This window comes from Gadus chalcogrammus, chromosome 1 (assembly GCF_026213295.1).
Source record: "Gadus chalcogrammus isolate NIFS_2021 chromosome 1, NIFS_Gcha_1.0, whole genome shotgun sequence".
NCBI classification, from domain to species: domain Eukaryota; kingdom Metazoa; phylum Chordata; class Actinopteri; order Gadiformes; family Gadidae; genus Gadus; species Gadus chalcogrammus.
In genome coordinates, this window is record NC_079412.1 from 8130130 (window position 1) to 8145129 (window position 15000).

Genomic DNA, 15000 nt, shown 5'->3' on the forward strand with positions numbered 1-15000 from the left:
GGTAAGGGAACACATAATATTGAGATTTAAAAAACGAGATTGAGATAAAAAAAATATATGAATATTATTATACAAATATATTAGTATTTCTTATTAAAAGCTAAAATTAAAATATAACACATTAGATTAATTATGATACAGCTAGTTAGAACATGTTGCCTAATATTAATCTCAATATTTAAAATAAGTGTATTTTTTATGGTTATGCTTAGAATATTTATTTTGTAATTAATTTTAGACTTTGAGCTAGAAGGGGGCCTGACTTTTGTGGCGTGTTGGTTTTGTTTATCTTTATAGGATCGGACCCCCAGCTCCTCTCCGGAGGGGGCGCCTAATGCTCTGTCGTTCCTAGCCACAACCTGCAGCCAGGCCTGGCAGGTGGGCAGCACCATGGGCTCCGAAGGCTCCCAGTTCCCCTACGAGGGCTCCGTCAGCTCAGCATCGGGGATGTTCCAGCTGTGGAGCAACGACATGGCTCCCAGCTCTGGCCTAGGGGCCCATCAGATGGCCTTCACCATGCCCAAGGTCCAGTTCCCCGGACACATGCAGTCGGGCCTGGGCCACCACCACCACCACCACCACCACCACCACGAGCTGCCTCTCACGCCGCCCGCCGAACCGCCGGCGTCCTACTCCTTCGAACTGTCCCCGGTCAAGGTCCTCCCCGCGCAGCCGCAGGGCACCGGCCCGTACTACCCGCAGCACAACGCCGTGGGCCAGAACTTCCCCAGCTTCCTCCAGAGCTCCTCGGGGAGGCACCATCTCCCCGGGGCCCACGGGGACGAGGGGCAGCAGTGGTGGAGCCTGCCCCAGACCAACAGCGCCCCCTCCAACCACCCCTTCTCCCTGGGCCGCCAGCTGGTGCTGGGCCACCAGCCGCAGATCGCCGCCCTGCTGCAGGGCACGTCCAAGGGCCTGCTGGGGTCCACGCGGCGCTGCCGGCGCTGCAAGTGCCCCAACTGCCAGGCCAACGGGGGCGGCCTGGAGTTCGGGAAGAAGAGGCTGCACATCTGCCACATCCCCGAGTGCGGCAAGGTGTACAAGAAGACGTCCCACCTGAAGGCCCATCTGCGCTGGCACGCCGGGGAGCGGCCCTTCATCTGCAACTGGCTGTTCTGCGGCAAGAGCTTCACGCGCTCCGACGAGCTGCAGCGGCACCTGCGCACTCACACGGGGGAGAAGCGCTTCGGCTGCCAGCAGTGTGGCAAGAGGTTCATGAGGAGCGACCACCTCTCCAAACACGTCAAGACCCACCAGACCAGAAAGGGCCGCGCGGGCCACCCCTCGCCCTCGGACCCCTTGCTGGCTAACATCAAGAGGGAGTGACGGTGGCGGAGGGGGTCCACTGAACACTTGGAGATGAGAATATGCTGTTTTGATTTAAAGTCCTCTGCCACAGCTGTACACGGGGGTAAGCATCACGCCTCATTCCCTGTCCTTAACGTGTTAGGATCTTAACACCTGGATTATAATGTTATTATGGTCCTAGTTTGTGGTTTAAAAGGGTTCGATATTTCCATGCTATTTAATTAATTATGTTAAGATCAAACTTGAAAATGAATTGTGAACATTGAAAAGAATGCAGGATTACAAGCCCGAGTGAAATAAAGTTGAATGCCTTAGTGTTGCAAAAGGTTTTTGTACATATATTAAAACTTTTGCTATATCAAAGAAATATTTGGTTATTTGGTTTCTATTTTAATTTTAAAAAGCCATTTGTCGTCTTCATCGGTGAGACCTTTTTATTCTGTCCATGTGAGGACATTGGATTAACAGTCTATTCTTATCTAAATCATCTAATCTGTTGATTCTTGTATTTATCCGTGTGAAACAACATCACTTGGTATGAGCAAATATTTTAATTGTAAGTTCTTTGTAAAATATGTATATATACGTCATGATCAAGTCTATTGAAGTTACAGCCGCATGTACATTTTAATAAACAGCATATTTGACGCAACTAATTCAGTTTCCTCTCTATTCTACTCTTCGACTTAATGCCACTGAATATTTAAAACATTTAAATAACCACCACCGACCCGTGCGAAACACACTTTCAATGATAATCAGAGCGCAGGATCAAAATGTGGGCCCATTGTCTCGCCGGTGGGACGGAGATCCTCAGAAGATGTTCTCAGATGTTCACACCTCAGAGAAAATACCCCAGCAGCTCTTTGACGGGGTCGTCTGAGTCTCGCCTGCAATCAAGTTCACCGTCATGTGGCTTTTAATGACTGTTTTCTCTCTCAGAGGAGGGATTGAGTCAACAGATGAGTCAACAGAGGGCACAGGGGAGGAATTCCCTGTGAATGGGACCCCTGTTGCTCAGACCCCCCCAGGTGGGGACAGGAACTCCCTTTGATTTTGCACCTTTGTGAAAGTTAATACCCGTGCCCCCCCCCCCCACCGACGCCACCACCACTCCTCTCTCCCACAGCCTCCATATATCACAGCCGGGTTACGATGGCCTGCTTTACTGCTCAGAATGGGCCTTTATTCAACGGCCAGTCAACCAGATGTCTGCCTATCCAGGGGTTCCTTCTCTTTGTCTCCCGGCTGTTTGAACTTTCTTTGCTGGGGTAATGCACTAAAAATGAAGTGAAATACCTGGCCCTTTTGTCAGATTGATTACTTTATTTTCTGGGATTGTAAACGTAACGCTTTATCATCTGGTTTATGAAGTATGTCTGGGCCTAATGGCTTGTTGCATCAAATATAAATTAACTCCATGGAATGGTCGATATGAATTCTTACAGGTAAAATAAGTAGGCGTATATGTAAAGCTTTTATGTAAATGAATAAAGCCCATTTAAAATTAATCAACTCATTTAATTTCATTTAAAAAAAGTTTTTTTTATTTGATACAATACAACATATTCTACTACGATCCTCGAAGGCATCAACCAACATTCTCAGTCTTTAGTCAATATGGTTCTGTCGTAACGGTAAGGGTTCCCTGTCGTTTTTGTTCCTTTATCAAACATGCAACGAATAAGAGGGGGACGCAGGCTCTGTAATATGACAAACTCAATAATAGTCAATATTTCTATTTGGTATATTGTAGTAGCGTTCATTGATTAGAACATTTGAGTTTTTTAATGATGAGAGCATCGTATTATGACGTGTGTTTATAGGTCAAGCTGAGCCAGTGACGGCCCTATGGGGACCTCTACTGGCCACAAAGACACATTGACAATGATAGAATAACAAAGCATCTCTTCTTTCAGTTCAGCCTACTCCGGTGGACATTACAAGTCCTTAACACCCACATGTGATCATGCGTTACTGGCAATAAGCACAATGGAGTGAACGCGGTGCATTTTGAAAAGCATGCTCTTTGTTTTTGGCACTAGTCGAAAGAAACAAGACCATGCAAAGGATTAAAAAAATCGAGATTTTTAAGTGATAACTTATCCTTCAGAATCCTTCAGAACAATCCGTTAAACTGTATTCGTTGGAATAAAGTGGAACTGTGTAGCCTATACGTGGGGTTGAAATGGGGAGCATAGCAGGCCTACGCTGTGGGGTAAACTAACAAAAGAAAATCGGAGAGACCTTCTCCAAATATTAACCTTGAAGTGACAACATCTGACATGACCACAGAAACGAATTGAACTTCATCTAAAGGTTTTGAGCCTATGCCTTTCTTTTCGGAGAACCTCTAATTAGGCCTCGGGCTGATCGGTGTTGTGCTTAGACGGGCGGCTTATTCCCACCTCTCTTCGCGTGACTTGTCCGATTGTTATCCGCATAGCTGCTTGCTTTTGACCGTCCACTATCTTTGCTTGGAGTTTCTCAATGAGTAGACATATTCTGGGCTGGATGCCACACCCCCAGAGAACCTCCAGGGGCCTCCCTCGTTCCTTTTATTTGGTGCAGATCAAATAGGCCCGAGCCAGTCTTTAGTCAAACAGAATATCTGAGTATTGCGTCTCTCTCACACCGAGGCAGCAGAGGAAGTTTCTTCCCTTGAAACTTAAATGAGTTCAGCCCTTCAGACTTCCTTTAGGTCGAGTGTTGCCTTTTGCATTCCTTTGTAAACCAACAGCAAACACCAGGCTAACAGCATGAGGAGGGAATGACATGATAACCCTTGAAATTAATAGTTTGGCTCGACATAAAGCAAATGTCCAAGTGTGACGAGACGAAGAAATTCATGATAAGTTCTATCGATTGGATGGCGTTGACAGCCAAACCGATCTGACTGTTTGCACATTAAGCTACTGCCGAACCTGTACACAAAATAATAAACCATGCACACACACAGACAAACAAACAAACATGAATTGTACACTCACACACCAACTTAAAAATGCACACATAAAGCTCCAGTGACAGCCCCAATCAGGAATGGATTTTGTTTTTTCATCTCACACCGAATTTACCCCTTGCCCCTTGAAAGACAAAAAGTAAGATAGACATTCTCAAAATAAGTAAAAGCTGAAACTGACAGAAAGGATGCACACACTATCCAGAGTATGTGTTGATAGTGTCAACGCAGCTCAAACAGCGTGCGGTCCATACACAGCTGCAATGGCAACGTTGAGCCACCAGAAAACCAGCTGCTCTTTTAAAAGGAATTAACCAAAAAGGGTCCGTTCATAGTAACGACGATCCGTCCATCACTTGATCCTTCATTCTCCACCGGGCAGGGGGCCTGAGTATCACCACACCCAGGGTCGGCCTGAGTCCTCTGTGTCCACCACACGACCACAGGTTAAAGAGCCCTCAGAGCTCATAGGTCGTCCTCGGCAAGCTGGGTCAGGTTGCTGGAGCGTCGCCCGGACAACGGTGCGGGTCCGTGGCCAGCAGCCTCAGCAGGGGTCCCTCTGCGGCCCCCCTCCCCGGCCCTCTGTGAGGGACGCAGAGAAACACGATGTCTACAACCTCGCCCATAGCACACACAGGAACAACGGTGTGTGCAGGTGGTCTGGCTTGGCACACTCCTCAACAGTTAAGTAATACTAAAATAAAATAAATAAAATGTCCACAGAAAACTAGAACATGCCAATTAACGAGTCTGTATGACTAGTTAGTCACGCCTAACTATTTGGTCATTTAGGGATGGATTTTTTCCATAGTGATAAGGAATACAGACAAGGATGTTAAGGAGCAAGCAGGGCACATCACACAAGATTACTTGGATTGGCTGTGGACATGGGGGAATGTACCTAGAACATTACTGCTACTTTGCTGATGTTCCCAGCTTACTCTGATCCACATTCTGAGATAAGCGTCTTTCTTTCTCTACCTCGTCTGGCTCAGACTCCTGTTCTGTTTGCTGTGTACCACAACTCCTGCACCCTGGGTACATAAAACTCAAGATGAACAGGATGCTGATGTGTCTGAAGCCAAATAAAAAAATAGACTAACCCTAACCCTATTTATTTAAATTGGAATAATTATTCTAATGAATAAATAATTTTAATAAAATGTAAGCTTGACTGGTTCTGCCTGGGGCCGACTGTGACGCAAAACGCCTCTGCCACAGCACAGGCCCCGTTGCCACAGCACAGGCCCCGTTGCCACAGCACAGGCCCCGTTGCCACAGCACAGGCCCCCAGCTCCAGGGCTGCAGCTTGATACTGGAGAATTTTTCTAGATGACATTTCCATCCAACAGGGGGAGGTGTTACACTTCTTAAGAGATTCTTACGTCCCCTCATATAGTATAGATAGAGTCCTCAGTATTTAACATGAATGAGTAAATAAGACTTACAGTGGAGTAGCAATAATAAGCACCTGCAATAGCTTATTATTTCCCCGGGAGGATATAACTGTGGCCTAGTTTAGTATTGTTTAATGTTCATTTGGTAGGGACAAATCCATTTAGAAAACCCTTCAGGCAAAGGGTTCTGATATGCTATTATACACTATAATCATATGTAGGGTTAGTAGCCTGGCTAATGGGGTTATGTGTGAATTGACCAAAATGTCTGCCAATGTTGGTACATCTGTGTGTGCGCCATTTTGTGTTGTGTGATTGAACCGTACCTGTACACCATGTACTGTTGTTCCACAGAGTCCGTTCGAGACCAGCTGACAGGTAGGCGTGTCAGTGAAGCCCAGCTGGAGATTTGAGGGGCAGACTGCCTGGCCCTCCGCAGGGCAGGGATGGGCCACATGAGGCTGAAAACAAACCATCAAATAAACATCTTGGATCCCTTATGCCTTAACAATAGGTGACACACATTCTTGATTCACCCGTAGTACCAAAAGGACAACAGTTCAAATTGTCATCCTGTGGATAATTTTGTACGTCAATATACTGATCACAATCATGTATAATCAGGACTGTGTAATAGAGAGTAAGAGATATGCTCAATGTTCCGGGCGTCCATGTTTTTCTCGTTTCACTTCTCATTAAAGGGCATACAAGAGATGATTTTATCCAACGCGACTTATAAGGACATCAGACGCAGGTCATTATGGGGCAGGTTTATTCAGGCATCTTGCTCCACAATGCGTACAGGTAGGTTTTAAAAGTGGTGATAGAACACAGTAGCCTTCGGCAGGGAGTCGACCTGCCTAGTAACTGTACCCTCCGTCAAACCTCCCTCCAGCTGGAAGGGGAGGCTGGCAGAAGGCGGTCGCTCACCTCCCGGTGTGAGCCTGTCTCGCTGCGCCCGTGGCCCGGGCCGTGGGCCTGGCTTCCCAGGTAGAGGGTCGGGAGGGAGGCGTTGTGGGACTGCAGGGAGGGCAGCTTGTGTCGGTCGATGGAGGCCGAGGAGTGTGGCCGGAGCCCGGCGGCGGCCGACAGTGGAGGTCTGATGCAGCGGCCCAGGCTGTTGGACTTGCTCTCCCGCCTCTGGTACTCAATAGGAGACTGCAAGGCTGACATCACAAGGTGAATTTTAGACTCTAAACCATCGTCGTACATATACAGGGACCAGTGTTTTCAATATTCAAAATACCGTTATTTAGTTTCATATGATTAACCAGTAGGTAGGGGTTAGCCCTTTGCTGAAGGACACCTACAGGTAAACTGCGGGCACTGGCGGTCAAACCACCTTCAAGCACCTGTCGGCTGCCAGTCAAACATCCTTACCAATACACTCTCCCGCTCTCCCCCCAACAATAAAACAAAACAGTAGCCTCAGTTTGAAATGATAAACCCTATATACTTCAAATTGAAAGTCAGCATGCAGATACAAGTACACCGCAAGTCTGAACCATGTCCAGACTTTGAGTGCCTTCAGATGATCCAGTCTGGCTGTCGGGTTACCGCCCTTCCTTACCATTGAGGAAGTTGCGCTGGCTCTCTAGGATCTGGTTCACATCGTCGACCCAGGCCTGGCAGATATCAGCGGAGGGCGCCTGCAGCTGGAAGCGCACCATGCTCCCGTCTGGGTTGCGTGACGTCAGCACAAAGCGGGCGGTGTCGCCGTCCTTGCTGGGCTCCACCCCCAAGCAGCTCACCTGCAACGAATCACAGGAGACCGTAGCATCAGTCTGGAGGAGACGTCCCGGCTGTGCGGTTCATTACATTCCTCGCTAGGCTGTGCAGCGCTTCCGGTACACCTATCCACGCACACTTGTGTCACTGATTTTGGTTAGCTAGCTGTAGTCCTTCACATCTCCTGTTTTACTCTAAATTTCCTTATTTCAAACCCTTTTGGGGAAGGTGTTGTCCTAAACTCTTAGCTACACAGGATCTCTTAGCTACACCGTAAATGATGGTTGTTTTTGATATTCTCAATCTCCACATTGGGTAGTATGTATGTGTGTTGATCTTTGAGGGAGTTGGCTCACAATGATGCACTTTGAAGGTTTGTGTGTGTGTTGATCCCTGGTGGAGAGGGCTCACCATGATGCACTTTGAAGGTTTGTATGTGTGGGTGCCTTGTGGACGAGGCTCACCTTAATGCTGTTCTTGAAGGTGTAGCCCGGCAGTAAGAAGCCCTTCTTTCTGTCGATGGGCTCGCTGAAGATGACCATCTGCTCAAACAGGAAGACCCGCCTCTCCCTGGCCCGGGACAGCAGGCTGCTCTCCTGCTCCATCACAGTGAAGGTCTCCTGCTGGAGCAGCTTACCCTGGGCTGTGATCTTCCCCTGGGACACCGGACCATGGACCGAAACAACAAACAGAGGAAGGCATCACGTTAAGCTCAGCCGTGCCACGAGAGATATGTTTTTTTAGGATATCCTTAGGTCCAGCCTCACCTCGAAGCCTTGGAGCCGACCCACGTTCATCATGTCGTTGCAGCGTTTTGGCACGAAGCACATCACTTCCACCGCTTTCTGTTTGGAAAGGAGCCAGAATGAGAGAATGTGATGCGGTCGTTTGGCAGATTTTGCCAAAACAAAACTCAACCTAAGAACCTTTTTTTTTTTATATAGCGATGCAGACAGTATTTTGTTGTGTCCCAAAAACCCACCTCCAGCTCTTCAGTGTCCATCCCAGCCTTGGTGTAATACTTGAGGAAGTCCTGTCGAAATAAACACAGTGTGACTCCCAGAGCATACCGGGTTTATAGGTAAGCATAAGGTGGCCACATCTGGAGGAACATTTATTAGTAGGGTTCTTTGTTTGAGTCGCCAAATTTGAATTCTTGAGGAAAAAGAGGCATATTTTAAGATGTGTACAAAATGATGGTTGTTATATAACAACATCAAAAGGGCTCAGCTGCATGCATTTCCACTTGGTAATTAAACCCTTTTTCCTTGCTTTCTTTGGTCAAAAATAGCTGAGATATTTCTGCCATGCACTCGTCCATGAGGGCAGATGTGCAACATTTGACATGCATTTCCCATGCGGCCATATAAATTCTTAGAACGACCTGATATCAACACAGTAGATGACAACAATAAGTATGAATGTGTGAAGGTGGCACATTGAATGTGTTTTTGTGTTTGTGTTTCTGTGCGCGTTTCTGTGCGTGTTTGTATGAGTGTTTGTGTGCGTGTTTGCGTGCGTGTTTGTGTGAGTGTTGTCACACCTTAAGCAGCAGCTGGTACTTCATGATCCTCTGGACAGGTTTGATGAGGAGGTCATTAATCTGCAGCCTGTGGCCCAGCTGCTGTCTCACTTCCTGCCGGGCATCACGACGCAAACGAACAGACACCCCATCGGTCAGCACCACGCAGGCCAATGACACAGCAAACGCACATCGTGAGAAACGCTTCAATTGTATTTGTTGCCAATAAAACAGTAGTGATGATAGTGGGTAAGTGAAGATGACCCCCTGTGGTTATTTATAAAGCACAAGATGCTTGAGAAGTTCTGATTAACTTGTGGACTTAATGAAGGGCCTGAGCAGGCTAATAACACAGATTAGCTACAGTCTGGTGGTACATACAGGTGTATGTACCAGGACACAGGGACCATGGTCAATGTGTGATAGCTTTACTTACTTCTGCTGCCCTTGGTGCTCGCGTACTTTAAAAGAGAAGACCCTACATTTTTATAAAGAGCGCCCCGGTGTCTTGCGACTTGCTTTTTTTGAAAAGGGTGGTAGTGTTTTGAGTTGTGTGTTGTGTGTGTGAGGAGATGGAATACTAACCTCAAAGTATGTCTCAATGTACTCTGAGACGATGTGCTCGGACTTGGGCTTGTTCTGACAGTACACCACGTACATCTGCAGACGCCTCTCCTGCAGCACAATGCGTGGATTGAAGATCACATCAAATATTAAATCATACCATACACGGTAGACGCCCAGCAAACAGCACTAAAGTCTTTACAAATGTTTACCTCATTGAAGTTTTCTGAGGTTTCTTTCAATGAAATTTTAATTCTGAATGAAAAAACGATTCAACTCTGTTTTATCAACTCTCGTTGATTCATTGTAGGATAAAAGGAAGGCAGAGCCACTGGTTCATTGAGTTAAAGAGTCATCATCATGGGTCTCTATTGGGGGGCAGATAGCCTTTGAAGAGGCCAGGGTCTGGCCAGGGCCTGTTGTGAACTAACAATGTCACGTGTGGGTGAGCATCAGGTTATGCATAATTCACCAAGGTTGTTCTCTTTGTAACGAGAGCTCTTTAGAGGTTGCAGGACTCTACCTAGCAACCAGTTTCACAGATCTGTGGCCTGGAGGCAGAGCATGCATGCATGCATCAACAACGGCCCCGGTACTGGAAGCAGGATGCACCGACGCACACAAAGGGCTGCATGTTGAACAAACTGGTTCATGTCTGCATGTGTAGCCGCTCCTTTCTGGCTGTTTTTTTTAACAAGTAACATGACCTACATAAACATGATATTTGTTTACATGTGTTCAAAGACGTGCAAGTCTGTGTTTCTCCATGTGTGTGTGTGTGTGTGTGTGTGTGTGTGTGTGTGTGTGTGTGTGTGTGTGTGTGTGTGTGTGTGTGTGTGTGTGTGTGTGTGTGTGTGTGTGTATGTGTGTTTGCGTGTTTGTGTGTGAGGGTTGCAGGTTTTCTGTGTCATTCACCGCTCGTTAACTTGGTGTATGTCACCCCCCTCTGCTTTTCATTAGAGCTCAGTCCCCAGAGCTTATGTTCTGGGTTGGACACCATGCTGAAGGCAACATACTTATGGCGCAATGCTTGGGGCACCATGCTAAGTTTTTGTCACTTGATTCCCCCCAGGCTGTTCACTTGATTCCCCCCAGGCTGTTCACTTGATTCCCCCCAGGCTGTTCACTTGATTCCCCCCAGGCTGTTCACTTGATTCCCCCCAGGCTGTTCACTTGATTCCCCCCAGGCTGTTAAGTTGATTCCCCCCAGGCTGTTCACTTGATTCCCCCCAGGCTGTTCACTTGATTCCCCCCAGGCTGTTAAGTTGGATCAGCATAGCAGTCTTTTTGAATAGCTTAAAAAAGAGGTGATGGGCATAGAAAGACCTCTGGGCTAGAGAAAGGAACTCAGACTTTCATGTTGGCACTTCCCACTGGAAGAATGAAAGCAGAGTTGGTAGAAGAACACGACATTGCCACCCAGGCTGCGTGCCACCCCTTAACCGATTAACATATGTCTAATTGTTATGCCTGTGAGCGGCACTTGACTCTAAAGTCTCACTGAAAAGTGTGTGTGTGTGTGTGTGTGTGTGTGTGTGTGTGTGTGTGTGTGTGTGTGTGTGTGTGTGTGTGTGTGTGTGTGTGTGTGTGTGTGTGTGTGTGTGTGTGTGTGTGTGTGTGCGTGCGTGCGTGCGTGCGTGCGTGCGTGCGTGCGTGTATGTGTGTGTGAGTGTGAGTGCACCAAGTGCAGTTCAACTTACATGTTTGATAAAAAGTTGGGCCAGCCTCTCTGGTTCTTCTAAACACTTCTCCAGCTCACCCAGGAAGTAGCTACACACACACACACACACACACACACACACACACACACACACACACACACACACACACACACACACACACACACACACACACACACACACACACACACACACACACACACACACACACACACACACACACACACACGAGTTACTGAACCTATTCTGTGTATGGTCTGTGTGTGGTTCTGCCTCCTTTGTTCTGACTGCTCTGTATCCTGCGGCCATCAGGGACCTGGCCGTCCACTAGAGTTGCACTTACTCTTTATGCCAGTCAAATATTTGGTGAATGTTCCCAAACACAATTTTATCTTTTCCCTTCATATCGTCTGGTACACCTTTAGAGTGCAAGGTGGCCATGTATCCCTGTAAAATACAAGAGAGAAAAAAGAGAGAGAATAAAGACTGTAAGAAAATGTTCATTGATTACCATTCACTGGAATAGCTGATGACCACAGCAGGGCACAAATGACATTCATAGCTAAAGACGTCTTTTAGACGTTAGTTCACTACAAGGATGTAATGAGCTACAGGATTACAACATCATACCCTTCAAAATAATAATTGAGAATTCAAATGAATTGCGGCGACTAATTACTTTATTTAATTATGGCAGTGGCCATAAGGATTCGGAGGCTTTTGTGTCCTCTGGGATCATATTTACCTCCACGATGAGTCCCAGATCTAACACATAGTGCTTCTCTGTCTCCGTCAGCTCCTTCAGTACATACCTACAAAGAGAACAGAGGGAAGCAAACCTGTGATTGCGACTGTGTGCAATACCAGTAACATGCTAAATAAATAGTTCAAACAAATATATCATGATTGCCATTTGTGATTACGGGATGAAGGATGAAAATAAATTGGTGTCACATTGTAAATAGAGTGGAAACAAATGTGAAAACAATTACAATTAGGGCATTTAGCAGACGCTTTTATCCAAAGCGACTTACATCGGTTAATGCACACATTGACACACCGACGGGAGGGTGAACCATGCAAGGCGACAGCCAGCTCGTCAGGAGCAGTTAGGGTTAAGTGTCTTGCTCAGGGACACATCAACACTCAGCTAGGAGGAGCTGGGGATTGATCTAGCAACTTTTCGGTTACAAGACAACTGCTCTACCTCCTGAGCTAAGCCGACCCCGAAAACAACATCAGTGTGGTTTGAGTCACTGAGCCTTGGGCGGGCTGAACACATACATGCTTTTCTCTAAGGCGCTCCTCCTGTCCTCCTCTGTGCAGGCCGCCTCAGAGGACTGGCTGGAGGTGTCGTCCATCAGGGCAGAGCTGCTGTCATCTGGCACCGCATTGGTGGACTCAGTGTCCTGGAGAAGGGGGCCGCACACAGAGGATTGGGTCATCAGCCAGTAGATGGTCTGCTGTTAATATTGCAGTGGGGGGGGGGGGGGGGGCAGCGAGCAATAATCATGAAGCAGGTTGCCACGGAGACCCGAGAGCGCAGACACAGACTGCAGGAACAGAGATGGAGCGATAAGGGATGGGTTGTCACCCATAACAGGTCGGGAGAGATCAGGGCAGGTAAAAGGAAAACAGTGATGGAAGGAAACAGCTTTTGTAACCGCTACGAGCACATGGCAGTTTGAGTTGGCACATTAAAATACAAAATACAATGATAATAGTAACATGTTATATTAGTATCCTATTACCCAAAATTATACCCATTACTATTATCATTACTAATGTCTATTATCATTATTATAATATTAGTATGTCTCATCAGCATCCCTTGGCCATTGTCTTATGTACAACTCCTATTACAAACTTTGACCTGGAACGTACAGCTTTTTCCTGTGAGATGAATAGAGCCAATGGACAACATTGTTTACGGTATGACAGCATGCAACAGTATTAATAGCTGAATAAACACCCTTTTATTTTCTTCCCTTTGCTCAGAACTAATTTCAAGCTGTGAGCACAATGGTCCCATTATGTGAACTTATTATTTTATTGTTTATCTTTTCTCTTTAGTATCTGTATTGTTGTGGTCAGATTCCTCTGTTCACTCTCCTGACCGGTTGCACTTATAGGAACACCCGTCTGTCCTCACCTAAATCCCAGTAGCTTTCCCCCATTCTCCAGGACTTACCTGCCCTACAGACAGACACACACACACACACACACACACACACACACACACACACACACACACACACACACACACACACACACACACACACACACACACACACACACACACACCTAATCCCTGAGTCTGCCCGTTTTTAGTAGTCGGTGATAGAGAGAGACAAACAGACAACATAGTAAGGAGGAGGTCATGACTTTCTCCTTTGTGTGTGCATGTATGTGTGTGTGTGTGTGTGTGTGTGTGTGTGTGTGTGTGTGTGTGTGTGTGTGTGTGTGTGTGTGTGTGTGTGTGCGCGTGTGTGTGTGTGTGTGTGTGTGTGTGTGTGTGTGTGTGTGTGTGTGTGTGTGTGTGTGTGTGTGTGTGTGTGTGTGTGTGTGTGGATTGGTGTCTGAGGGTAGTGGAAAGAGACAGAGAGACTCCACATAAACCCCTCTGCTCTCCTGACCCGCCTGGCCCCCCGTAGGCACACTCCTGCCTGACAGCTCCCCCTGACTGCCTGATCACTTCCAGATGTGCTCCAACCAGGCCCACAGGAAAGATCTCTCTCTCTCTCTCTCTCTCTCTCTCTCTCTCTCTCTCTCTCTCTCTCTCTCTCTCTCTCTCTCTCTCTCTCTCTCTCTCACTCTCTCACTGCTGACTGTTTTTGTTTTTCGAAAAACAGTGGTCATATGACAAGGCCAATAGCTTTACGAAGAGCTAAGATAGTATCTTTTTGGACGGTTGGGTCTTTTGTTCAACAGGCTGCACAGGAATCTGTCATCCAAACTATCAATATCATTAAAGGTTCAAGCATGAGCTGCTCATCAGGATTCTTCAAAGGTCTTTTCAAGCAATTTCCAGTTACCAACAGTTAGCATTTTATTCATCTAATAAACATGTTCCATTGTTTTTGACGGATCAGATTACAATAGCTAGCATGCAGTATGAGGTAAGTATAATTTGGAAAAGTTATCAGGAAGTTCCTGAACTGGAAAAGGACAAGAACGTGCATCATAGCATGAAGCAAGACACTCGCTCCTTCATTTTTAGGGTTTTCATAAATCTCAATAAACTATAGTCATCATAGCAATTGTCTGGCCTTGAGTTAGGTTTCAATGTTTGTCCTAATTGGTATGGTGAAACACTAAACACGTCAATGAACGCTTTTTCACATTTGTCCCCTTGTCCATTTGTACATTCTGTAACTGTTGTTGTGCAGTCTCTTAATCCAAGCTAACAGCTTGAAGAACCTTTTAAACACTAGATTCTGAGTGTTTCCATCGCCACAGGCAACCGTGGGATGGGTAAATGAAAGCGTGTGTGCACATGTGCTCTTTGTCATTCTTCAGACGTGACATCACCTTGCCCATTTCGGCCATTTGGTACAATTCCATGTTTTCTCCCAGGTGTGTGTTAAATAACCATGCATCACACCTCAGGCCCTCCGTCCTTGTCCTCCTTAGTTACTTCCGACACAGCCCCTGTGTTCATTTGAAATGGCCCTCGATACTTATAGGTGGAACCTTAACTCGATGCATGCCAATCTCTTGTTCCACCATCCAACTCTTCTGCTGGGCCACTGGTTTTGTGTCTGTCTGTGTTTGTGAGTTTCTCTTTTATAGCCTGAGAGCCCGACTCAGCCTGCAGCAATGTATTCCAGACATCCTTAC

General features: G+C 46.6%; 2 protein-coding genes across 4 annotated transcripts in view; one reads left to right on the plus strand and one right to left on the minus strand.

Annotated features, from left to right (window-relative positions):
* Positions 1–1326, plus strand: part of sp5l (Sp5 transcription factor-like) — a 1594-nt gene extending 268 nt beyond the window's left edge. The window contains exon 2 of the mRNA XM_056586841.1: positions 298–1326. Within this exon, the coding sequence (XP_056442816.1) occupies positions 298–1326 (1029 nt within the window). The remainder of the gene's footprint in view (positions 1–297) is intronic.
* A 1151-nt stretch (positions 1327–2477) lies between these two features.
* The window catches only part of arhgef25a (Rho guanine nucleotide exchange factor (GEF) 25a), a 52255-nt gene continuing 39732 nt past the window's right edge, over positions 2478–15000 (minus strand). For all 3 annotated transcript variants that reach the window (XM_056586718.1, XM_056586735.1, XM_056586727.1), the window contains 13 exons: positions 12445–12569; positions 11906–11972; positions 11504–11607; positions 11182–11251; positions 9503–9592; positions 8939–9031; positions 8378–8428; positions 8163–8240; positions 7860–8051; positions 7238–7418; positions 6598–6833; positions 5994–6128; positions 2478–4852 (listed from right to left, as the gene is read on the minus strand). In XM_056586718.1, the coding sequence (XP_056442693.1) occupies positions 4736–4852; positions 5994–6128; positions 6598–6833; positions 7238–7418; positions 7860–8051; positions 8163–8240; positions 8378–8428; positions 8939–9031; positions 9503–9592; positions 11182–11251; positions 11504–11607; positions 11906–11972; positions 12445–12569 (1539 nt within the window). In that variant the 3' untranslated portion in view covers positions 2478–4735. The remainder of the gene's footprint in view (positions 4853–5993; positions 6129–6597; positions 6834–7237; positions 7419–7859; positions 8052–8162; positions 8241–8377; positions 8429–8938; positions 9032–9502; positions 9593–11181; positions 11252–11503; positions 11608–11905; positions 11973–12444; positions 12570–15000) is intronic.